At 38.2% G+C, this 26399-nt stretch overlaps 2 protein-coding genes and 1 long non-coding RNA gene across 8 annotated transcripts; 2 read left to right on the forward strand and 1 right to left on the reverse strand.

The window, feature by feature from the left end:
- Positions 1 to 408: 408 nt before the first annotated feature.
- Positions 409 to 3262, forward strand: LOC148693446 (uncharacterized). Of its 2 annotated transcripts, none has more exons than XR_015952104.1 (4): positions 409 to 638; positions 1380 to 1580; positions 1814 to 1925; positions 2803 to 3262. It is a non-coding gene; the product is annotated as an uncharacterized LOC148693446 (long non-coding RNA). The 2 variants fall into 2 exon arrangements; XR_015952105.1 differs by lacking the exon at positions 409 to 638 and adding an exon at positions 1117 to 1199.
- Positions 3263 to 7245: 3983 nt separating this feature from the next.
- LOC137728070 (ras-related protein Rab7) lies at positions 7246 to 10485 on the forward strand. Its single transcript, XM_068466958.2, has 7 exons — positions 7246 to 7506; positions 7793 to 7819; positions 7952 to 8051; positions 9003 to 9149; positions 9298 to 9378; positions 9514 to 9659; positions 10134 to 10485. The coding sequence occupies exons 1-7, from the start codon at positions 7454 to 7456 to the stop codon at positions 10198 to 10200; spliced, it is 621 nt and encodes a 206-aa protein (XP_068323059.2). The 5' UTR covers positions 7246 to 7453; the 3' UTR covers positions 10201 to 10485.
- Positions 10486 to 12398: 1913 nt separating this feature from the next.
- Positions 12399 to 17851, reverse strand: LOC137729325 (SWI/SNF complex subunit SWI3D). Of its 5 annotated transcripts, none has more exons than XM_088677675.1 (8): positions 17288 to 17818; positions 16364 to 16890; positions 15131 to 15790; positions 14480 to 14646; positions 13738 to 14402; positions 13526 to 13613; positions 13335 to 13432; positions 12399 to 13248 (listed from the first exon to the last, which is right to left on the reverse strand). In XM_088677675.1, the coding sequence occupies exons 1-8, from the start codon at positions 17727 to 17729 to the stop codon at positions 13241 to 13243; spliced, it is 2655 nt and encodes an 884-aa protein (XP_088533801.1). In that variant the 5' UTR covers positions 17730 to 17818; the 3' UTR covers positions 12399 to 13240. The 5 variants fall into 5 exon arrangements, with proteins under 5 accessions (XP_088533801.1, XP_068324345.2, XP_068324344.2 ...); XM_068468244.2 differs by having other exon boundaries at positions 13526 to 13543; positions 17288 to 17815; XM_068468243.2 differs by lacking the exon at positions 13526 to 13613 and having other exon boundaries at positions 13335 to 13525; positions 17288 to 17851.
- Between the last annotated feature and the right edge of the window lie 8548 nt (positions 17852 to 26399).

Below are 26399 nucleotides of genomic sequence, written 5' to 3' on the forward strand. Positions count from 1 at the left end.
TGAAGCACTTCAAATTGTGGTTTATAATATTCTATCAATGGAAAAGTGAATCACTCGCCCAAGCCTCTGTCAGTTCCAGAGATCTCAGCATGTATCTAAAATTTGCATAAGACATTGGTGGAAAAATGTCCTTAACGATTTATGTTCATATGCATAGGCTTAACTTCTGAAAATGTATCCTGCAAAGCTATGGTTCATAAGTCTACAACATCGATAAGGATAATACTTGTATATCACATAAAAAAGATTAGATCAAACTTAATTATCTTTCAATGAATTACGAGATATATCTAATTCAATCAACAATTTGAGTTGACCAATACTTTCTGGAAGAGTTCTATTAAACTGGGATGAGACCTGATATTGAACTTCCAAAAAGATAAAGGTGGTTTAAATTTCTAAACTTTCTAACATGATCATCTATAAAATGGCATGAAAGATTATTAAACCCCAAAGACAATGACTCTATTCTCTCCGAACTACATACAGACAAACTCTCAAAGATACCGGGTGTATCTCCATTTCAATTTTTGTTTGATAGATCAAGATCCTTCAACTTCACCTCACTAATCCCAGATTTCAGCAAGATTTCCACCTTTCTGATTGGGATTTCTACAACAGTAATACTTGGCTGGGTGGTAAGATATGTTGTGCCTTGGCTGATTATCTTCACCAACATACAAACCCACAGTTGAATAGTTTAAAATACAAGAAATAAAGACACCGAGAAATTTACGAGGTTCGGCAAAAAACCTGTCTACGTCCTCGGAGAGATATTACTCTTCACTATGAGAAAAAACAGTACAAGTTACACATGAGTTAAATCGACATAACCCAATCCCATATCCCTTGTACACCCACTCACAGAATTTTCCCAAGAACCTCACTCTACCCCAAGAGTTCTTTCACAAGAGACCTTTCACTCTAACTCTCTTGATTTCTCTCTGCAACTCTCTCTCACCCGTGCCCTTATTTTGCCAAATGCTCTCACCATCTCTTTTTATGCTTTTCTTAATCCAAGCCTTCTCCCACCCGAAAGCCAAATAATTATGGCTTTGAAAAAGCCACAAAACATGGCTTTGATTTGGAACTAATTTGGCCACTATCCAACAAGATAAACCTTTTTTTTCTTTCTTTTGCTCCATTTGAAGCATCTTAACTACTTGGGCTTGAATTACAACAATTTCCAAGGATTGCAGGTTCTCCAAAAACCCATCATATTGTTTACACATCTATCTTGATGCCATGTTGTAGAATCCAATAGTTTATTCCAAGTTTACTATCTGATGTGCTATTGGATACTTTTTTGTGAAATTTTTTCTTTACAATTTAGTAATTTAATTGCTCCTTTAGCTATATGAACTCAGTAAAAATTTCAGGTTGTGGACGCTGAACTGTTGAATCATTACGACTTCTTCTGTTTGTCCAATTGTTGCCATTATTCCAATTAGGTAATTTTGGTTTTTTTACTATGTTTATTTGTTTACTGATAAAGTAGTGGGTCTAGACTCTTAATTACAGGTGAGGAAAACAGAGAGCCAGCAAGCTTCATAGACAGGATGCACGAGTTTCCTGGGATGGTATGTTTATTCCTTCATTTGGGCAACACAAACACCTAAAAACGTAAATTTGTCTTCCACTTCTTCCAAATGTAATTTTTCATATTTTTTTTTCTGTTCTTATTTTTTCAATTTTTTGAATTTTGAAATCACTTAATGAAATAAAATTTCCGAAACATGTTAAGAATGTAATTTTACGCGGTCGATTTGAGTTTAAAAACAACATTTACATTCATAGTGTATCTTTTGTTCAGTGGATAAACAAGTGTAGATGGGCTCAATTATGTTGAATTGAATGCTTTAGTGCCCACCACCTGCTTGATAAAAGATGCCAGAGAAGCATGGCTGCACACATCGGTTTTATGGGTAATTTTTCTTTGTTTTGCGTTTTTGTGTTTATAGATTTGGAATTTTATGGGTGAAACATTGAAGAATCAAACGTTTATGAACTCTGGTAACGATAACTATTATGCATCGATTTGAATAGTGGAAAATAGCACAATATTTCATAATTTTTTGTATGTAAGTGTACTAATGTCGATCCAAAACCACATGGTCTACCTGTGGTCAAATTTTGATATAACAATCTACTCAACTTTTTCAATGTAAATATCATTAATCTTTTGTAACACCATTTTTATATATTTTAAACATAATCTTTCATATAATTTTCAATCCCGTAACAATGCACGGACATAATTTCTAGTATCAACTATAAATCTCCAATGTTTCCTGTATGTCAATCATGTTCCAAAAGGGGCCATATAACACTAAATTATTTACGAAAATGGTAGTCATTCTCCTGGTAGCTATGTGGTTGTCGAATATTTGAAAGGAAGGTCACATTATTCTAGAATGTTATCACAGAAATAACTACCCATACCAAGGTTCTGCTCCACCTACATCTCCAGTTGGAATGGCTGCTCGCAATTCGAATGGTGTTAATACTGCTAAAAATGTCTCTAAATTTATTTCTAATATTCATGGTTTTTCAACTGCTGATACTTGGGTAGTCGACACAAGTGCAACTGACCATATGATAGCAAACGTTAATGTCCTGATTTAAGTTGCACTTTATAGTGGTGATGTCAAAATAACTGTTGGTAGTGAGGAAGGTTTCACTTTCTTTTATTACACAAAGTTTAACATGTGCCAATCAATATGAATCTCTTATTTGTTAAGACATTATGCAAAGATAATGAATTATGGTTTATTTGTGATGATGTGATGTTTTTCATACAAGACAAGGCAACTTGAGTGATTTTGAACCAAAGAATGAGTGATGATGGGGAGCTGTTCAAAATTCTAGTTAATATCTTTTCCAATTCATTGGCTGCAAATTTGGGTAGATGTGTTGCCTTTGTTAGAAGGAAGGTCAACGCTTCAGTTTGGCACAAAAAAGGTGGGACATCCATCTGAAGAAGTGTTGAAGGCAGTGTTGCAGACTGCACAATTAGTTCGCATAAATTCTTATCCTTCGATTTGTTCTGCTTGTATTCATGGAAAACTGAGTAGATTACATGCCATTTTCTGTAAGACAACAAAAGTAAATTTTTTTGTTGATCTATTCAAATGTGTGGGGTCATTCTCATAGAAATCTATAGAGGGATATAGATACTAAATGAGCTTTATAGGTGAACATTCTCGATTTGTATGGATTTTTCAATGGTTTGTAAATCAAATGTTTTTAAGATCTTTGTCAAGTTCTATGCATTTATTGTTAATCATTTCAATGCTTCCATTAGATGTTTTTAGTCTTCTCCTCAGCAAAATGGTCTAGCTAAAAAGAAACATGAACATTTGGTTGAAACAATTCTCAGTTTAATGTCAGAGGCACATTTATTTCAAATGTTTTGTACACATGCTACATTTTTTATAAATAGAATGCCTTGTAAAAATTTAGGAATGAGATCCATATCAGGTTATATTTTGTCAAAATCCTTATGTTCATAATTTGAAAAGATTAATCTAAACGTTGCTATGAAAAGTTGACCATAACTTTGTTTCCATTTACTATTTCACCTTACCTCATTCTGAGTCAAAGGATTTTAATACTCCTAATGTGTCACCAAGATGAGGCTTCTTTATCAGTCTGAATTCTGTGTCCATCTCTAGTGAATCTTAAACAAAAGTTCGTTAGGAACTTGGTCGCTTGCATGTGGATCGGAAACACCCTTGAAATCCTTTTGTCAAACCATATGCGTTGGACATGAGCGTTTTAGATGAATCTATTGCATAAGGCACGACAATACTTAACACATTTACGTGTTAATATTATAAAAGAATTAGTGATACTATGTGGCGTTGTGTTGATGCACTAAAAAATTGTCACTCAAATTGAACATGCACCAATATAGTTATTAAAATAAAGTATTTTATGCGGGATTTACCTTTGGAGTTTTGTAAGCAATTGTCAATTTCCACCCTAAACTTTTATTTTAACCAATTAACTTTGTTAATTTTCATAAATTGCTAACTCTTCCCTCTTCACAATTTCAAGTTTCTATCCATTTTTTTTATGGGTAAATTACATTTTCATACCTAAGGTTTGGGGACTATTTCAATTCCTTACAACATCTTCAAAACATTTTACTTTCATACCTTAAGTACTATTTTATTTCAAAATAATACCTCCGTTACATTTTCTATCCATTGATCCGTTAGTGCTGATGTGGCTGCCAAATGTCTGCCACGTGGCAAATTTTTTTTTTATTTTTAATAAACCTAAATCTTCTAAATATTTAAAAAAAAAAAAAAAAAAAAAAACCTGAACCCCATTCCCTCTTCCCTGTTCACTTCCCCGACCCACTTCGTCTTCTCCACCCTAGCACCCCCCTTCTCCCATCCCCCATCATCACCCACCCCTTCTCTCGTCACCAACCCTATTTATCAGCCCCCGGATCTTCTTTGCCTTCACCTTTGACAACACACTGCAACCACCACGAAGCCTCGAGCTTCAGCAATCCCCGAGTTCAACAACACATTAAAGCCCCACGAAGCCCCGAAATCAACAACTTTGCTGCCGTTCTTCCTCCTTACTACCTCGCCAAGATTGAACTTCTTCCCTACCATGACCAACATTGAACTTCTTCCTTATTTACAAAACCCAGATCCCCTTCCTCCCCCCTCACCTCTCTGCAACTCCTATTTACAAAATCCCTTCCCCTAGAAGAAGAAGAAGAAACCAAACCCGTCCGTTCCTTCCCCCCCCGCCCCCCCCCCTCGATGACCCACTTTCCCCTCCCCTGGGCGATGGTTGCAAGTATTTGGGTTGTCGTTTTGCAGGTATTGTGTTGCAGGTATTTGGGTTGCAGGGGTTTTTAAGAAAACCAGTGAAAACAAAAGGCAGAGAAATGATTAAAGGTGGGGGCTTTGAGGTGGGGGAGGTGGAGAGGGGTATGGGTTTTGGGGGAAGGAGACGCATGGAGGAGGGAGACGGAGGGTGGCGGGGGAAGAGGCGGGAGAGGGTTGGAATTCGAAACTCAAACCCTAGAGAGGGAAAGGGAAAGAGGGAATTGAAAAAAGGGAGTCAGGGAGTGTGTTGGGGTTGGTGTGGAGGAAGAAGAAGAGTGGGAGAGATGGGTAATGGGGTGGGGACGGATGGACCGGAAAGAAGAGATGGGTAAGGGGGTGGGGGTGGGATGTGGGGTTGCGGGGAAGGGGATCTGGGTTTAGGTTTTTCTGGTTTTTTTTATTTTTTTTATTTTTATTTTAGGGTTAATATTATAATATTGTTAATGCACAAAAAATTATTTTTTTTGCCACGTGACAGCCACATCAGCACAAATGTGGCAGCCACGTCAGTATTTAACAGACCATTGGATGGAAAATCTAACGGAGGTATTATTTTGAAATAAAATAGTAGTTAAGGTATGAAAGTGAAATGTTTTAAAGATGTTGTAAGGAATTGAAATAGACTCCAAACCTGAGGTATGAAAGTGTAATTTACCTTTTTTTATTCATATTTATCTCGTGAGCAACATAAGAATACAATACGTCATTTTTGCCACAGTTAAATGAGTTCTCACCAGGGTGAAACACTAAACTGAGTTTGCAACAATAAATTTTAATAAGGTGAAAGATCTTATTTCCCTCGACAACTGAGTGAGAATTTATTTATAAAAATTTGGTTGAACTAACCGTTCAAGTTTTTCTTTGTCAAAGGTAAATAAAAATAAGAAAAATCCTTCAATGGCACATAGTATTGAATGACGAGGAAAGTGAATAGTTAAACTTGAAAATAAAAAATCTAATAATTGTGAAAATTAAATCTAACAACTAAAACATTTGTAGTATTAGGCCAGATCCAAAAAGAATACAACTAAACTCACCTCATTGTTTTCTTTCTCCACACATATAATTTCACTAACCATAAAAAGAAAAAAAAAATTGAAATTCTATTTCCTTACCCACTTTTACTTCTTAAATAACCTCTAAGAGAGAGAAATGGGAGGGGAGGAAGAGAGAAATAAGAGGAAGAGAGAGAAACAGGGACGAGGAGAGCAAGAGTGTGGGGGTATGGGATTGGGAAGTCCAGTCTATTTTTCAGTTTGTGGGCCATCTCTTCCATCAAACACGCACTCATCCCTTCCTTCGACCTTTTCGTCGATTCTAGCACGAATGTTTTCACCCAACTCTCTCCAGTCGAACCTCTCCTCCGCCAAAACCTCCATCCCCCTCCTCCTTCCTTTCTCCTCCGTCAGATTCGTCATTGACCCCACTCCTCCGAGGAATCAGATCAATCATTTCACCTAATCAACCAAACTTGACTTTTTAAATAAACTAGAAGCAACAATACACATGGGTTTCAAAGATTAGATATCAAAATGTCATATTTTCTAAAAATTCATTTATCAAAATTATATTTGGAAAGCCCAGATTGATGGCTGGTCGCTAGGGATGACTCATGTCTATGGGATTTTTGTGTTCGTTTAGAAGTGCTTTTAAAATTGTTAAAAGCGGTTTTGGTAAAAATGTTTTTGGTATCAATCTTTAATAAGAATACAAGCTAATCGAGAAAAAATACCTGAAATGTTTCGTGCAATAAACCCATAACCGGTACTTCTTGCAGGAAGTACTTCAAATGTTTTTGGAACTCAAAAACGTTTTTTTTAGAAAAAAAAAAAAAAAAACACTTTCAACTATTTTAAAACCGTTTCCAAACAAGCCACTTTTTGTTGTTGGATCATGTATGGATATTTGGCAAGAGAGGAGGGTGTTTGGTTGCATGTGAAAAGAAAAGCAAGGTCTAAAAGTCTTTTTTTAGAAGGATAAATATGTCATTAATATTTTCATGAAAAAGTAGGTGAAAAAGTAGAACAATAGAGTGGGTAATAGTTTTAAGTTGAAAATTGACTAAGTTGTACCGGCTTACCACAGTAAAGTGATGATATTGCTGACTACCTTATTGATTACTGTTGGATGAATTTGATTTAATCTATCTACAACATAAATCTCGAAACTTAAATAATCTAACTGTAACTAATAGAGTGTTGAGCCTCACTATTACTTTAAAATGGTGCGCAAAAATACACTCAGGCCTTGTCTAGTGAGCTGATTGTGATAGGTTGTGATCAATTAAAATGAATTTAAGTCTTGTACTTTATATATTGTGTCAAAATATGTGAGGACAAAATTAAACAAGATGAGTTATGACCTGGTTAAGTCGGCTAAAAGTTTAAAACCCCTAAAACAAAATTCCGAAAAAGAGAATAATAAATATGAAAATAAACGATCGCTCACAAAGAAGTACAGGTCAGCTCCAGGTTTGTATGACCAGGGAAGTCTAACAAGACTTGCACGCTCCGACCATCTTCTCTTTTCTTCTGTGACGGAGAGAAACATCTAGAACCATCCCAACTCCTCAGTTCGTTCCAAATTCTTTTCTCAAAACGATGCCGTCCCGGAGAAGAACGCTCTTGAAGGTCATCATCCTCGGCGACAGCGGGTCAGTGTCCCTCCGTCTCCCTCTCTTTTTGCTTGAATTATTTGTGCGTTTTAGGGTTTTATGTTTTGAAATTGGGCGGATCTTTCTGGATCTTACTTTATGCACTGTGATCTCAAACCCTAATTTTGGTCTCTTAGTACAATTTAGGAATTGAGTAATTTGTTTTTTCTAAACTGGGAAATTGGATGGTGTGTAGGGAAATTGAATTGTGAATTCTAGTTAGGATAAAAATTACCTTTTGTTTTTGTGGTAAAGTAAAGGGGTTTGTTTGATTTGTGATTTGCAGGGTGGGGAAGACTTCTTTGATGAATCAGTATCCTTTGGCAGCTTGGATGTTGAATTTGAGTATTTGGTTATCTAATTTTGTGCAAGATGCTTCTGTTGTTTAGTTGAAGTAATTTTGCTTTAGTGGATTTTGGGTTTGCCTTTAACACGATTCGTATAGATATGTAAACAAGAAGTTTAGCAATCAGTACAAGGCGACAATCGGAGCTGATTTTTTGACCAAAGAAGTGCAGTTTGAAGACAGGCTTTTCACCTTACAGGTTTTCTTTAGTTCTAATGCCTTTAGATGCCTATCTGAAAGTAAAATCCAAAACTTTCTCTACTGCTACTGTAGAGAAGGATTCGCTAAAACTGCTTTTTATTCTTCCGTCCTTAAAAGACTAGAAATTGCATTAATTATTAATCTGCACTCACTATTGAGGAAGCTGAACTTTCACCCCTATTTTTAATATAGCAAGCTGAACTGTCACCATGCCTTCATTCTCTCCCCTCTAACTGTTACCATGGTTAAGATTTTCACACTTATTAAAATGTGTTAGCCTTCCTGATAATTGTTGACTGCCATGTATTGTTCAATTATTCCTTTTCCTATAAAATTTTCGCGTGTTTATATGTGCTGGCATATCCTAACTTCAGTTTTAGGTTGGCAATATTATGGTTTTTTTTACATCAAAAGACGGAGTCTGGTTTGGTTTTTATCTATTGACCAAATTAAGTTTATGTATAGACCGGTTAATTGTAAATTGATACCTCTCTCTGTCTTCTCCTCCCTCCCTCCCTTCTGCTTGCTCTCTTCCTCTAGTACATTGATTTGAACATTAGAAAAAGGGTTTCAAGCTGTTCGTTGATGGAAATCAGATTATCAGAGAGATGAATTGTTTGTTAATTTCTTGAAATCACTGTGAAATGAGTGGTCTTGTATGGCTATTGGGTGAAGACTGTAATCTAGGTATTAAGTTTGTTTTTAGCATAACCAAGTAGAATTCATGTAAAGAATACATGTTTTCAGCACTTAGTTGATTATCCTAATCATGATTTTATCCCGGGAGTGTCTGTTAAGCCCTTAACCTCATAGGTACTGTAGAAAATATTTTAGCTAATCACTTCTTCCACTATGTTCTCCAGCACTCTTTTTTATGTTTTTATATTCTTGGATCAGTTGGCGGCTAATTGCGTCCTAACAGTCAGACCATATTCTGTTGTTTTGTCAGATCTGGGATACAGCTGGCCAGGAACGATTCCAAAGCCTTGGTGTAGCATTTTACCGTGGTGCTGATTGCTGTGTTCTTGTGTATGATGTGAATTCAATGAAGTCATTTGATAACCTTAACAACTGGAGGGAAGAATTTCTCATTCAGGTGTGTCTGGTTTTTTCACTCTTTTCTTCCTTAAGAATTGCATTACTTTCAAATTCTTCCTGTTAATGTCATTTTTTTGGATAACTTACATTTCCATTCAGTAATAAAAATATAGGAATTGAACTTATGATGATGACGTCTTTTGCAGGCAAGTCCTTCAGATCCAGAAAACTTCCCATTTGTTGTTATTGGAAACAAAATTGATGTAGATGGTGGAAATAGTAGAGTGGTATGCATCCCTAATTGGAAAAGAAAATTCATCTTCTCTTTCTCTTACACACACACACACGTAGCTCTCATGAACATCTGATTAACTATCCCATGTGCTTCAAGTCTACATGTCATTTATTTGTTTATTTTCCAGGTTTCAGAGAAAAAGGCTCGAGCTTGGTGTGCATCAAAAGGAAATATTCCATACTATGAAACCTCTGCTAAGGAAGGCCTTAATGTGGAAGAAGCTTTCCAGTGCATAGCAACGGATGCTCTAAAGAGTGGGGAAGAGGAAGAAATGTAAGTTGAACTAGGAACTCTATGCTAATTCACCTGAACATGCCCCTTGTGTTTTGATTGTTCATTTCATTTACTTGCATCACAAATTGAATCATCGAATACTAGGCAATTATTTTCCCACGGAATTGAACATAGGGCAATGTGCCGGTTAGTTTTTACAGATAACCTTTTTGATTTGGTTGGTTTCCTTTAAACTTAGTTTAACATTCTCAAATATAACAGCTGTCCCACTGACATATAAAATGTTTCAAATAATCAAAATTGGTGTTGCATGATGTCCTTTCGTTTAATCTTATAGTTCTGTGAGTGCTATATTCTGGAAAACTTATGGTTAGTGTATATAGTAATGTACTTCATTCGCTAAATATTGGTATTAGCAAGTGTGAGGGTAGATATTCTGATTAATTCAACCCTTGAGAGTTATAATTTTTCCAGTGCTCATATGTTGATATTCTTTTATTTTGCTTCATTTAGATACTTGCCGGATACGATTGACGTTGGAAGCAGCAATCAGCCAAGGTCAAGCGGATGCGAATGTTAAATATTGTACCCGAATTCTTTTCCAGTAAAAAATAAGTCATCTTTGGAAGTATATTTATTGGTATGCATGGGGTGACACTGTACATTTGTGTTTGTGTGGGAAACAAATTGGTCTCCTCGTCAGTGCTCTTTCAGCTAGGTTGTATGGTGCCTTTCCTTCCAAGTTATGTTTGATTTCAGCCCGTTGATATCCAATTATTGTTAGAACTGGTACGGTGTTGCAACATGTATTTTCAGGAGAATAATGCAGTTTTCATTAATCGTAATGAGTTTCGTGGATTGATTACACGTTTCTGGTTTGATGCCTATAATCTTAAATAGTTGATGACAGGCTTCTCTATTCCAAGAAAAACTGAATGGCTGTCGGATCCTCTTAATGAAAAGTTCCGGCGTTATGATACGAACTCTGGCCGGAATTTGAGAAAATTTCCGGCTAGTCTGCAACGCCCATCTCCCTGCCCAAACTAAATCTCTCATGTGGAATGGTTTACTTTTCGGTCATGATAGCGTGAATGGAACCCATTTTCCAATCCACCTTCACCACTTGGGCTAGCAAAAGGGGTTGTGCCAATTTTTATTTTTTCACGAGAAGTTGCTTTTGTACATGGCTTTTATTGGTGTAATGTTCACATGGATTTTTCCAAGGCTAAATAGCCAGAATGATCATTGAGATTTGCATAACACATCACTTTGGTCCGTGAGATTGAAAATCAATAGAAATGGTCCATGAGATTGTCCACCATCCATCATTTTGGTCCTTCCGCTAAGTGTTTCGAAGCTCTTGGCTGGAAGTTTGGGCAATTTTCAAAGCTTCGTAACTCAATCGTTTCTTAATCAAATTTGACCCATAATATATCAAAATGACGATAGGAAAGTGTAGAACAAGATTATAACATTTAGAAGCCCAATGGTTGCTGGAGATGGCCGGAAAATAGCCTCAAAGTTGACTGGTCAGCGGGAAAACTAGAAAACTCGCCGGAAACTGGGTAAATTTTAAGCGTTCATAACTTCTTCAATGCTCAACGAAATCGAGTGATTCAAAAACGAAAATCATAATTCTCAATGAGACGAAGATAATGGTACCTTTCTCAACGGTTAACTCTCCGTGTTTTGGCTGAAAAACGGCTCGAAAGTGGCTAACTCGAAAATAGTTAGCCACTTTCGAGCCTTTTTCCGGCCAAAATACGGTGAATTAGCAATCATGAAAGCTACCATTCTCTTCATCTCGCCGAGAAGTATGACTTTCGTTTTGAGTCACTCAATTTCGTTTAGTATTGAAGAAGTTATGAACGTTTAAAGTTTATCCAGTTTCTGGCGAGTTTTCTAGTTTTCCCACGGATCAGTCACATTTGAGGCTATTTTACGGCCATCTTCGGCAGCCATTGGGCTTCCAAATAGATATAATCTTGTTCTACACTTTTCTATCTTCATTTTGATATATTATGGGTCGAATTTGGTTAAGAAACGATTGAGTTACAAAACTTTGAAAATTGCTCAAACTTCCGGCCAAGAACTCGGGGACACTTCACGGAGTTTTTAACGAAAAGACCAAAATGATGGATGGTGGACAATCTCAAGGACCAAAGTGATGTGTTCTACAAATCTCAGGAACCATTTTAGCTATTTAGCCTTTTTCTAATTTTCGTATCAACGTTTCGTGACCCATTCAATACTAGCCTGATCTTAATCTCTTGGAACTTTGGAAATTCATCAATCTCCTTAAACTTTGAAAATTCATCATCCAAAGTTCCAAACAGAGCTTTGGGATTCTAACCACTTTGAGGAAATTCGAGCACGGCTCTAGAGGTTCCAAAAAAATTGTCTTCCGCAATAAGTCATATTTTGAGTATTGTACACGTAGAAACCGCTCCAAAGCCAGGTAACTATGGTATCCCCTATAGGTTACTTAAGGGAGCTTTGGGGCAAACTAGTAGCCATAACAACTTTAGTGGATGACAAGAATGCAACAATGCTATAGGTAAAGCCAATAGTCAATTGCAGCAACGATTTTTCTTGAGTACCTACAGGCTTTGAGTATCTACTACATGCACTGAGGAGCATAGTTAACCGGATTTGATCCAAGTGGCCGAGGACCCATTGGATCAAATCCGACCGTCAATTGTGTTGGCACTGAAAGCCCGTAGAAGTCAAGAAGAAATCCAAGAACAGCATTTAACTTGAATGAAAGCTTACATAGGGTAGATAACAAACTCTAAATGCATATTTTGGTCTCCATATTACAATAAACAAGTCAATGGTGCCAAGCCATAAAGAGAGAAAAACTTTGCAACACATTCCCTAAATCATTAGAAACTCAATTACACAAACCTCACTGATACCTAAAGCAAATTAGGGTGGTCGGTGGACATACATAAAAAATGAGATACTTTTCCTCCCCAACTTACCCTTCCTTTTCCCTTTGCTTAGCTTGTCACCTCATAAGGTTTACATGGTTAGAAATGAAATATCCAAAACAGAGCAAAGTGGATTGTTGAGGATTGCCCCGAAAAGCCCTTGTCTGTTTTCTAAATGGCAATGTCAGCAACGTGGGCAAAGGCTGTTTCAGTGTAGCAGCAGAGCAACCACAAGTCCACCCATCTCTAACTCACTCTTGGTACAAAATATAATTGATGACGGCTGCAGGAGAATAATTAATATCTATTCATATGGCCTCAGGTGTTTACTTGGACCCAACTGACTAAAGTTTGTCCTGGCTAGGAGGCCGTAGTGAACTTCCTGCCAATGTTGTGGCTGAAAACTGGTTCGAAGTCAGGGCTACTGCCCCTGTGGGTCTTGACATAGGTGGCCTGTGGGAAGTTATGCCTAGCGGGGGCCTTGGACTTGAGTTTGCCATATTCATGGCCATTCTATTGGCAGGCATTGATGATGGCATGCCTCTAGATGAACCTGGTAAGCCAAGGCGGGATGCAATTATCTGGGCTCGTTCATGGTAGAGCTTCTGTCTTGACCTATCCAATTGCTCTCTTACCCTCATTACAACATGTTCCATCTCGTTGAAGAAACCTAATTTGGCTTCCAATTTATGCAACTGCAGTTAAACAGAAACCTTCAAAAAGTTAAACTTCTATAATTAATAGCAAACAAACAATAGGTAGGTTTGGCATTTTAGATGACCTGCTTCTCCACCAACATTGCTGCAAGTTGTCGGATTTGATCTTCTTCCTGTTCTGCTAGAAGCTTTGCCTTCACTGCGGCCGCTGACACTGCAGAAACTGCAGCAAGCTTTAATTTATCAATTTTCTGACCCACTTTTGTCTCCGTACTGTCATGTTTTTCTATTTTACCATCTTTAGTTTGATCCTCACCTGGAAAGTATAAACAAACTGGAGATCATTATATCACGGGCATTGAACTTGGAATTCATGAAACTCAACTTGTTGAACAAACTGTTTCCTTTTTTCAGCTCATGTGTTACACAGTATTAATTATCCAACCATAACTGGCATGCAAAAAAACCATTCCCAGATATTAAAATAATAAAAAATAATTCAGGATACAAGAGTAGACAGGAACGTACTTGCTCCCTTTTCAACTACCGAATTTGATGCAACTGGTTGCTGAGGCTCGTCCTTTTGTGGGGTCTGAGAATCACACACCATATCTACATCCTTTGGTACCACTGTACGTTCAGGGGGTTCTTGTGATTTGGCAGTAACCAGTGGCTGAGGCTCATTTATTTCTGTAGCAAGAGAATTAGATACATCTACATCTTTTGATGCTTCTTCAGATTGAAGAGGTTCCTCGACTGAATTTGATGTAACTGGCTGTTGAGTCTCATTTTTTGTAGAGGGAACTGCATCAGACATATCCACATCCCTTACTGCCTCGGTAGGTTCAGAAGGCTTTCCTGCTCCTTCTCCTGATTCCTTCTCAGAACTTGTTTGATGCCCTGTCTCCACTTTTGAGTCAGTTGACTCCCCCGCAGTAGTTGGCGATTCATCCTTTGGTAACTCTAAATTGTCCGATTTCTTCAAATTATCATTTCCTACTTCCTCATGAGAAACTATGTCATCTTGTTCTTTTGCAGACTGCGACTTTTCTTCAGTAGAAGGTTTTTCAAGTTTCTTGTCACTGTTATCAATTGATAAATCTTTATCTTCCAAACCTGAGGTGGAGTTATCCGCTTTCTGGCTTTTGTCTTCATGAACTTTGTCTTTTTGCGTCTCCCCTTCAGCAGAAACACTGCAATTCCATCACGGACATCAGATACAATATACAAAGACTGGTAGAGGATAAATTCTCCACACCAAATCGCATACCTATCAGGACCAGCCTGTTCCTTACTGTCATTCGGCGGATCTTCCAAAATAAAGCAATGCCTTGCAGCCAGCTCAGTTCCAGGAGAACTGGCAGATATAGATTTCAAAGAATTATGTGCTGAAGCAATAGCAGCATCAGGTCCCACCAAACGTGCTAAGAATGCTGCCTGTAAAAGAGTGGAACCTATAAGTAGTGACACATTAGCAATACCTGAACGCCAAAGTATTAGTTATATTTTTGCTTATTGCAAGGTGATTCAACCCCAAGATATGAGAGCAGGTTCAGTAAACTGTAAAAGACATCACAAGCATGCATGCACACATACAATATACATCCAATTAAACATGCCTGGATGAAAAGGAATAATGCAATAGCAGATCAAGTCAAATGCTTCTACAGAAAAGGGTGAGCAGTTACAAATTACATTTCAGTCATATCGCAACTTTTGCCAATACGCAAAAAATTTCTCAATGTACCTGAAGTCGCTAATCTGAAATATAATATGGAAAGCAATTGCAAATCACTAGGCACTTTCAAGTTACTTATTAATTAATTTATTTATTTCTTTGTGGGACAAGTTCAACACACTTACTCGAGTCACTAACTACCCACATATGCACCATATATCCTCACATAAGCAATCAACTTACCAATGCCATGGCAGGGTTGCCCACTTCTGTAAATGAAAGGTCGCCTTCAGACATTGGAGGATAACCAACAACTTCGAATGCTTCTTTAAGCGCCTTCAGTGCAAAGTTCTCATCTGTTTCCTGATCAACTTTCAATTCACAGGTATCTTCCAATTTTGAAGTTTCCTCACCGTCTTTGACTTCATTCAAATCTTCTGGCTTTGAAGTATCCTCTCCAACGTTTACTTCAGTCCCTTGTTTTGAAGTTTCCATCGGGGAAGTTTGGGGGTCACTCTCATTAACAGCAGTCTTATTCTCTGTTGTTTCAGGGGCATCTTTGGGGGCCGATAAATCATTTCCAGTTGAAGTTGGATCTGCAGTCTCTTTGGCACTACCCTCCAAACCATCCTCATAATCAAGAAAAGTGTCCTCAATTGGCATTTGAACAAAGTGCAGTATACATTGAGCTTTTGTTTTTGTTGCAACATGTTCAGCAATCTCATTCCAGTTTTCTTTATAAAGTTCTAATGCTTCAAGGAGAAGGAGAGTCTCCTGATCTGTCCAGTTCCCACCACTAACCCCAGGAGCTTCAGCAGGCTCCATAAGAATGAAATCTGATGAAGACATGCCAGAGTCGAATTTCCCATTATTAAAGCAATCAGTGCATAGATCAAAATCTGCCTGTTAAAATGAATGTAATCAGCAAACGCAATAAAAGTAAATAGGGAATGGAAATAAGAAGAAGATAATTTATATATAATGATGACATCCACTTCATCAAACAGAAACTTCCATCACCCTGACATGAAAACTATTCTAGATAGGCTTCTCGAGGTGGAATGCCTTATAAATAACAGAAAGTTACTTTAAAACAATAGCAAAAAGCAATCACCAGGGAGTATTAACAATCTAATGTCAGCAGGTGATAGCTGCAAACCTCCCCGAGATGAAAATAATCACAGACCTAACAACTCTGATCTTAACAGATATAGCTTCATAATAAACAAAAGTTTGACCGCATACTAACCACACATTTTGGGCATAACAAATACGAATCATTGAAAGGTTTGGCAAAATGACTTGCTTTTCTAACTAAACAATAATCTTCATGTTTAGGACCAACAGGAATATTGCACAATTAAAAATTAAAGAGAGCAACAGTCAGAAAAAATGGTCAGCAAGGTGTATCCTTCCATAACCAAGCACCACTACAAAATTCATTATAAAATCAACAATAGTTCTAAAAGAACCAACCTGCTTCTGGCAATGGTATCGCTTACGTGAGCAATCAGCTGAACAAGAGTTGCAATGGTACTCAACAGATGGCCCCTCAGGCCACACCAACTCTTCAGCAATTGCAGACTCGGGAAACAACCCAGATGGCAATGTTGGGGTTGTTATATTAGTCTTGGGAACAACTGATGAACGTGATTGTAATTCTTCAAAGTGATACAACTTATCAACCAAAGAATCCTTTTCCGCCACCCCATCACTATTGGCACTGGCCACAGCAGAACATGTTGGTGGGAATGGGTGGAAATTAATCAAACCCCAGTGGTCCAAAAATTCCAGTACTTCTTGTCTAGCATCAAATTCTCCAACTTCAAGCTCCAACAAGTCCTTTAATTCAATAAATGTGCCCGGATTTGCATGGAATTTCTTCATGATGCAATTACGTATCTCCAAGTATACATCAGGAGTCCGAGTCTCAGACTTCCCATTAAAGAAAGACGCCAACATTTGCTCCTCAATGGAGTGAACCTTTGTCCATGAAAACCAACCTAGAAGCCAGAACAATAATCCAATCAAGATGCAAGTTTAAAAACACCAAAAAGGCTTCCGCTCCACAGATTGAAAACAATGCTTTTAAGAACACATAGTTTCAACACTAATGTTTTCTTAGCTCCATCAAATAATGCCTGCAGACTAAATTCATCTTAACGACTTTCGCCCAATGTATTTTCCCTAAGTCCTTTCATTTAAGCAACATTTCAATGTGAAGCTTCAAACAAGTTGAGCAAATGGAAATTTAGCTCTGCCTCTCACTTTCACTAAACACAAACTACACACTACACCGAATCGCAACCAAAACCGACACAAAAGATTCAAACTTTCACTCAATTCTAATCAAAATGTGCATAAAAAGGAAGAATTTTCACAATAGACAAAGAGTCTCACCGCAATGACTAGGAACAACATGAGCATTGGCACCGCGAGATCTAATGGCTTCAAACTCAGCCTCCATAGAAGCCTCCAGAGCCTCCAACTCGCTCTCCCGTTTCACCAGCTCAGCCACAGCCTCCCCCACCGGGTCAGGCCGCTTGGCTTGCGCCGCCGGCTTCACAGCAGCCCCAGCTGCTGAAGCCGAAGCCGAAGCGAGGCTGCTAGGGCCCTGACGGGCCCGGGTCAACGGGCCGTTGTGGATCGGAGTGTGAGAAAGCAAAGGCTTCTCGCGAGCGAAACGTTTGGACGGCGTGGATGAAGAGGTTGAGCCGCCGAGACTGCTTGCCTTTCGCTTTTGTGCTCCGCCGCGGCGCCGAGTAGAAGATGGCTCGGCGGCCGGAGAGTCGGCATTTGAAGCCGGCTGAGTTCCGGCGGCGTCACGTCGTTTTTCTTCCATGGATTATTGTTCGTGTTGATTGGGAGGGTTTGGTATGCCAATTTGGGCTTTTTTTATGCGCTCCTGCGCGGCACTCTACACAGATTCGCACTGTTGCTGTTGATTGATACTGCCACTCTTACACGTCATGCTTCTTCCAACTTGAGAAAAGGTATTTACCTTTGGTTTCTCTTCGACCCCGTTTGGATTATGGAAAAGAGTAACTTTGATAGATTAATTTTTCAGATAAATTATATGATGTGTTATTATTGATATAATTAATAAGTACGTTAATAAAAAATTACGTTATATAATTTATAAAATAAGGTTTAAACAAATGATTTCTCTAGCACTTCAAGCAAAAATGCTTTTACCAATAGTATTAATTCTTCTATCAATTATTGTATTAGGGAGGGATAATATTTGCATTCTTTACGGGAATAATGTATCTTGACCATACAAATTTCATAATTGAAACCGTTGAATTTTTTAATCTTTATTTGAAAGTAACATCCTACAAAAAAATATTTTAATATGAAATTATTTAGTTATTTAAATGTATAAAACAAATTAATGGTGTAACTACCAAGTGTTATATTCACGATGAACCATTCATTTATTTGATATGTTTGGATAATTAAACAATCTCCAATTCGAATGATTTTTTAGGAGTGATCTCCAAATGAAGATTATAAATTACGAATTGCATACAAGTATAGAATTACTCTGGTATCGTGCAACTAAGAAAGAAAAGACAGAGGAAACCTTGGTTGTGGTGTAAGCCAGAGTTAGACTTGACTGTACTAAAGAACAATTACCTTTTCATAGAAATGAACATGTCTTCATATAGGTTCATGCATAGGCTTGGAGATGATCCAATAGGGCATGCGTGGCACGCCCTAAGTGGTTTACTTGAACCTCATGTAATCCCGCTCATTTAGCCAGTAACAATTGACTGTGGGAGAAGTGATGAGAGGCACCAATTAGAAATCCTGTTTGCGAATGACTCTTAACAACAACGGTGGTCATGACCTATGTCTGAGCACGATTATAAGGATAGCTAATGCTTTGAGATCATGCACGATCTTGCCTTATCCAACCTTTCCGAGCTAACCTTGTTTGTGAGTCCTTCTAGGCTCATGATATCGTTTTTTGACCTTGCATGACCAACTAAACCCACAAACTCTGTAGAGTGGTGTGCCCTAGCATATTTGATTATGCGAGTCCATCAAATGAAGCGTGAAGAACATGTTTACCTGGTAGAGGTGTCTATCTCCGTTGGGCGTGATTCACGGGAAGACATCCCATTTTAGCATTAACTCTCAAACTATGCAAGGGGTACATGTTAATGTAACCTTATGGGTAATTTTGCCATATTGGCTTGCTTTAGTACACATGGCGTCCTCTTTGGGGCCGGTAAAATTTGGTTACCAAATTGACATAAACCAATTTCCTTGTTTGAATTCATAATTATAGAACTTTCTTAGTGAAAATAATAAATAAATAAATAACCCGTAAAATTTCGAGGTATCAATTCCTAACTTTAAATTATATGTAAATAGTTGTCACGAGTGACAACATTTAAAGCACAAAAATAAAATAAAATAAAATAAAACAAAACAAAACCATGTGCTCCATTACCACCTTGACTCTTGCATACCCACCACCATTGCCACTGCCTAGCAACATCATCGTCGTTGTTATCATAGCCACCACCACTACCACCACCTCACCACCATCAGAGTCATCACAACAACCATTACCACCACCCCCACCACCTTGTAATCATCATGACATTTCCATGACCATCAACCCACTCACACCAACTAGCCATTACAAACACATCTACTACTATGTCACCACCACCACTCTCGTTCCCACCACCATTTTCGTTGTTGCAATAGTTACCCCCACCAACCGCTGACATGTCACCACCATGATATTTTAATAACCATCACCTCCACTTCGACCACCATGTTGTCACCACCCCCATTCACACCCACCATCATTGCAACCAACACCACCCCACCACCAACACTACCGTCGCTTCACCCACCACCAACATCCATGCCGGCATTGCCACTAGCACATTTGCCAACTACTACCTATCAATTATTGCTTGACACATTAAATTCCATATTTAACTTTTATTATACTTTTATGTTAGCCAAACAAGAAATTTCACAAATTTTATTAATTTCGTCATTTTGAAATCCATCATTTTCTTTGAAGTCTTAAATTACGTCCTTCAAATGTAGTGTAAGGGATGGTGGATTCACGCTAAGTCACACAATAAGACAACCATTGTAGATTGGTTATGAACTTGCCAACCACGGAAGTAAAACCTTAAACTTCCCACTTACAATTGAAGAGGATTCTTTCACAACGTTGTGGGAGTTGAAGAATTTTTCTCTTCTAATCAATTTTAGAATTTTGATCTCATTTTTCGACATAGTGAATTATTCAAAGGACTTAGTCCATAATAAAACTTAAAATTAAGAAAAGAAAAAGCCGATAACCAATTCGAGACTATAATCCTAAACCTAAAGTATAAGCTCTAAATAGTGATTCTATATCCTATAACATTGAACCATGTCAAGAAATAGAATCAAAGTTGACAACGTACAAAGTTGTTGGTACGAGACGAGATCCAAATGCCCCTACTTGATAATGGGAATTTCTAGGAGCCATAGAGAACGCATATATATAACAAAAACCATGGATTGAGTGGTTCACTCAATCATGGGTGACATCCATTATCGAATGCTATTCTAATAAATGGAAGTGTTTGTTTGTACGCGATTTTACATTATCGGCCTGAGTAATCGAGGCCATTGAATGAGCAGAATTCCAGGCCGTTGAATGAGTAAAATTGTAGGCCGTTGAATGACTTTGAATGTTAAGAGGCCGTGATTTTGCAAGCACTCGATCCTGTATACTTTAAGTCGTTCGATGAAAGATGCCATATTTGATATTACCATTTTATTAGGAATTTATTAAAATGGTAATTATCTTATAGTTGCATTGTATAAAGGACTCTGTGTGATAATGGATGGTTTGCATTTAGTTGGAAAGAAAGATGGGATAAAGCAAGTAAACATTGATGCAATTAAATTGCAATTCATTTTGCATGCATGGTTGCACCTGGACAGACTTGGTCGAAAGATCAAGATGATTTGATTGTCATGATGCCTTGGTTGAAATGCATGGCTAGAAGATAAATTTGCATGCTTTGGTTCCAGCACGTGGTATTAGGAGGCCATCAATGCATATTGATTTCCGTAGTGAGGAGATAAAGATGGCTTCCGCATGGATATGGTTGCTTTGAAATACAATATTCTCAAGAATATTATAGTAGATATAGGATTCAAGTCAAAAATTTGCTATGTGGCTATCGAAGTCCTAGTCTTATAAATACAAGACTTTGTGCAACATAAAGACCTCTCTAAATCAACACACAAATTTACCTAGCGCAAACTCTCACTCTAAGGAAATCTCTCAAACATCTTGAGTTATTTTTATTTTACCCTTTTTTCCACCAACACATCTTTAGTTTGGATAAACAACACAGTGAAGGCAACCGGCAACATCTTCAATTTGGATAAACAACACTGAAGCCGTAGAACCAGCTGACCGATGAGTATCTTCAATTTGGATAAACAGCACTGCTTTGAGACCGATTGGTTATCTATTTAAGTCTCGTTCAGCAAGGAATTCTGAGTGTTTGTTGGAAGAGGTCATCTCATCAGCCTTATTGGCGAAGTGAAGTGTTACCAGGTCACGACGTTCGACACATTAAAAGTCAAACTTATTTTATGATTGGATATTCACAAGTGTATTTCAGAATTTGGCATTCAGATGATGAACCATATTTACAATCAAGACACACATCTCTTTTGAGTATTTGGGTCCATATAGCTAAGTACTGATTTAGCCCTCTTATATTCTCACGATTATAACTGCAGTTGCCAAACCTGGTGCTGATGATTTGTGAACTTCGTAGAAACTAGCAGCTTTGTCTTCAGGCTTTAGAACTTGAAGGCCAAGACGTGTTCCTTCCTTAGCCATAATCGCATGATTTAAAATCATCAGCGTGCCCGATACCATATCAACATTCATTCAGTCACTGGCCAAGCTCGGTCGATGAGTTGGCACACCCCGCATAGTTAGCTTATTAGCTATTCAGCATGTCTGCCACGTACGCTAAGTAGTTTTTAAGGTCAACAGTGTCACAATTAATTGAAATATATAATATTTTAAAAAGGCCAAGTATTTTGAGCTGGATGTGAATGATGATGATCTTGAGCCCAAAACTACTCCTAGAGTAGATAGAATCATGTCCAAGACTATATCATCCATCCCTACTTTTGCAAGTCAAGTCAGCGTAGAGAACCCCCATTCGACTGTCGGCGAAGGTGTGCGAGACTAATCAGGAGATCATCCAAAAATATCAAGGGGCTTTAGATTCAGGCTACAAAAAAATTGTGTGCTCAGAATTGTTGGCTCAGCCAACAAGAGTGACAATGTTCTTAAGTTTTCAAAGACAAAGTTTTAACTTATGTTTGTAAAATTTAAGTACTTTTGGAGAAGGGCACACTTTCGTGGGGAAATTAATTAGAGATTTTTTTTTCCATGAATTCCTTTCCGCATACAAAACACATCCTAATAAAAAGTGATAAGGTTGATGACTGTTGGGGCCCAAAAATGTCAATCACCAACCGAACTAAGTCTTAAGGCCTAATTGTCATGTAAAGCCTACATAAAAACCAAACACACGCCAGGCATAGGATCGACGATGAATATATTTACAAGCATGTCATGCCACACTATGCTCATGCCTATTCATCATGCCATGCTTCCTTAGCCACAAATCATGTTAAGCCCAAGTTACTTATTTGGGGCTTGTCAAGTGGATTGTGGTGTGGATGGTTATGGAAGGTTATCGGGCCTACATGGAATCGGGGTCATGGAAGACTTTGGGCTGCTTGGGAGACCAAAGATCTAAGCCCATACCTTTTGTATTTCATGCAAGCATCATTGACAGAGAATTAGCCTAGTTTATCCCTTTCCCTAGCAAGCCAACCCTCTTAGTTACCATTAAACTAGATTCTTGCATTAAATGCATGTTAAGCCTAGCAAGCCAACCCTCTTAGTTAGGATTAAACTAGATTCTTGCATGAAATGCATGAAGACATCATTCAAAACTTTGGCCCTGGTCAAGGTCGCGAACTAGTTAGCAAAGCTGAGCTCAATATCCACCAAATCTGCCTAGCCAGTGGCCTCACCACAGGAGAACTCTAAATGGATCGACATGGCGGGAAACAACCCACTCTCGATACAACACCAAGAAATATGTCTGGGATTAATAGGAGAGACCGAATCTAAGGAAGGCTTTTCCTCCTTAAAAGCCTTGCTTTGAGAACCAAGAGGAGGCCGTGGCTTGCCTCGTCGAAGTCTGTCCTTAGTAGTGAAGGACCTATCAATCGCAATTAGGTACTTTGGTAATTCCGCATCCATAATGCATATATGGAAAGCAAGCGTCAAACCATAGATATCACAAGCCAGTGTAGCATGCAAGAATTAGAAACGTGTAAGTATGCAAGGTGAAACACGATAAGGAATTTACCCAAGGAAAGCAAACAAATGCACCCTGGGAAAGCAAATGGGTATGTTCATAAAATTCTAAGCCTTTCATGCAAAAGTCTGAGACTTTAACATGAGACTATTTTCCCTACATGCTATCACGCAAAACACATACATCTTTCCTTACATATGCCATGCTATCAAAGCCCTGAAAGATCTAGCCAGTGAAAGCATGCAATACTTGTACCTAAGAAAAAATACATGTTATATATGCAGTTAAGCTAAGCATGCCAAGCAGATCAATGCAACTAATCAATCGATCTCGTTCAAATACGCATCAACATGCAAAAAGGCTAGGCTAAATGACAATTGCACAATATACATGGAAAACAGGAAAGAATTTGCAGAGGGCAAACACATATGATTTCGAAGCAGCAAGATTACCCCAGGACTGGAGTTCGATTTCCCAAAGGAATGGCCCGCAACCCTTATGCGTCTATGCTAAAACCCCAAATCTTTGAAACACATGATCAAAAGGAGAGATGCATGCCTAATTTCATCACCATGGAAAATAGAGAAGACAAAAGCAAAAGAAAAATTCAAAAAAGGGTCAAGGGAAAATTTTCCTTACCTGAAGAAAACCTTGTCACAGAGCACGGAGAAGCACAAATGGGATGACACTACCCAGTGCAAAGAGCAGAGAAAAGTTTGGAGAGAAAAGCAGTTATGAAAAAATTGAAGAAGGAAGCACGAATGGGATGACACAACGGCATGGAGTGATCATCTGCCACGTGGGAAGAAAAAGAGTCCCATTAGGAAGCCTACATTTCAAAAAATAAAAAATAAAATAAAATAAAATAAAAATTGAAGAAATCTTTTGGGCCTGGGGTTGATTATTTAGCCCACTCAAAGTATCTTATAGCCCAAATAATCAAGGGGGCTAATGTTGGAGCCCAAAATGTTACACACCAACCCAACCAAGTCTCAAGGCCCAATTGCCATGCAAAGCCTACATTTAAGCCCAAACACACACTAAGACATAGGATCGACAAGGAATATATTTACAAGCATGCCATGCCACGCCATGCTCATGCATATTCATCATGCCATGCTTCCTTAGCCACAAATCATGCTAAGTCCAAGTCACATATTCGAGGCTTGCCAAGTGGATGATGGTGTGGATGGTTCCGAAAGGTTATTGGGCCTACGTGGTATCGGGGTCATGGAAGACTTTGGGCTGCTTAGGATCCCAAAGATCCAAGCCCATACCTTTTGTATTTCACGCAGGCTTCATTGAGAAAGAACTAGCCTAGTTTATCTATTTCCCTAGCAAGCCAACCCCTTTAGTTAGGATTAAATTAAATTCTTGCATTAAATGCATGTTAAGCCCAACAAGTTAAGCATTTAATGTTGACTTTCCCTTCCCAGTTTGCATAGACAGCTAACGTTCAAAACCCATGAAACGTGCTACCAGATTTAGCACATGCGAACTGCTGTCCTAGGAAAGCCGCGCCTTTGGAAGTAGCAATTTGTAGGTCTCAACAGTGTAGCTAGTTTACACCAAAAGGGAATAATAAGATAGCTAGGGAGAAAGGAGGGGAAGAACAAGCCATAAAGGGATATTCCCTTGAAACCTAGAGAATAATCCTTCACTTACCAAATGAGGGAGCTAAGCCATTAGAAGGGGATGAGAAGAACACAGAAAGGGAGATAGAGAAAGTGTAGTGAGAAAGAACCACCCAGGAAGAAGCTCAGAGAGTTCCACTTAGCTCAGAAGCATACTCCAAGCCCTAAGCATCATTATCCATGCAACCTTAGTAACTTCCATAGCATTGCATCAACATCTCAGTCATTAGAAACCTTACTATCACCCTAGGAAAGCCCAGATTATCCAGCAAAGAATGCCATGCAACCATGCAAATCCCTTCTCTCGCATGTAAACTGATAATCTCCTAGCTTCCACACCACGCTTCACTCGAGCAAGTCATTATCTTGATCTTTCATGCTATCTTCGAGTCATTGATGTTACTGGGGTGTTTCCTAAGACAAGCTATCTCTTTTGAGATATCGCGAGACTTGTTGCAAATCTGCACCAAGGGAGACAAGAGGACGTTTTTAAAGCCCAAGTCCACCTCGACCTAAAAGTCCCCTAACCATGACTATGGGTTAGTTTGATATTGTTGTGCTTTGAAAAAAAATCTATTTCTGCTGTACTTTGAGAATAAGCAGTTGTGTAATAAGGAGGTAACGTGTATGGTAAACTATATTTGTAAAAGTGCTTTTACCAAAAAAAGCAATGTTATAGTATTTGGTAATTTTTTATGTAAAACAGCTATGATTGCGTGAAATGACCAAAAAAGATATGATGTTAAATATTATTATGACATTTATAATATTTATATAAACTATTTACTAAACAACTCTACTTACTTTTTTTTATTTATTATATGATATTTAAGATATTTATAATTTTTTATTTTATTCTTTTCTCCAAGGGGTCATTTCTTCTTTACCTTATCCCTATTTTTGTTTTTTTTTTTTGCAGAACCTCTGAATATTTTATTTTTTGCAGAACCTCTGAATATTTTATCTTGCACCACTCACTCCCTCTCCCCCATTCTCTCTCTATCTCTCTCTGCTAGATCCTAAGGAAGGTTGGGTCGTGGGGAAAAGAAGACTGGTTGCATCAACTGATTCACGGAGGAAGGATGGACTCTGATTTCGGGATAGTTAACACGGACGACGTCGAGGCCGTTCTATTGAGATTTTGGGTGTCAAGCAGAAGGGTGCAAATCTGGCATTCTTTGTGCAACCTAGATTTTGACAAAGCCCAGAAATCTGACAAAGAGGCCTCGAAATTCGACAAAGCCTAGAAATCTGACGAACCTCCCGTCTTTGTTGTCCCAAAAATCCAAAGAAGCTTAGAAATTCAATGATGGAGAGCAAAGCTGGAAGAAAGAGGAACAGAGGGCAAGATTGCCATTTGAAAAATTCATTGAATGTTACTGTTCACCTGCCTCTTGGGATTAAAAACCGGTTTTTTGAAAGCTGGGATTTGCAGCTTCCTGTTTTTGGCTTCTTCTTCTTTTTTTTTTTCCACCCAAAATT

This window comes from Pyrus communis, chromosome 10, assembly GCF_041283825.1.
Source record: "Pyrus communis isolate YQ-2024b chromosome 10, ASM4128382v1, whole genome shotgun sequence".
Classification (NCBI taxonomy): Eukaryota; Viridiplantae; Streptophyta; class Magnoliopsida; order Rosales; family Rosaceae; genus Pyrus; species Pyrus communis.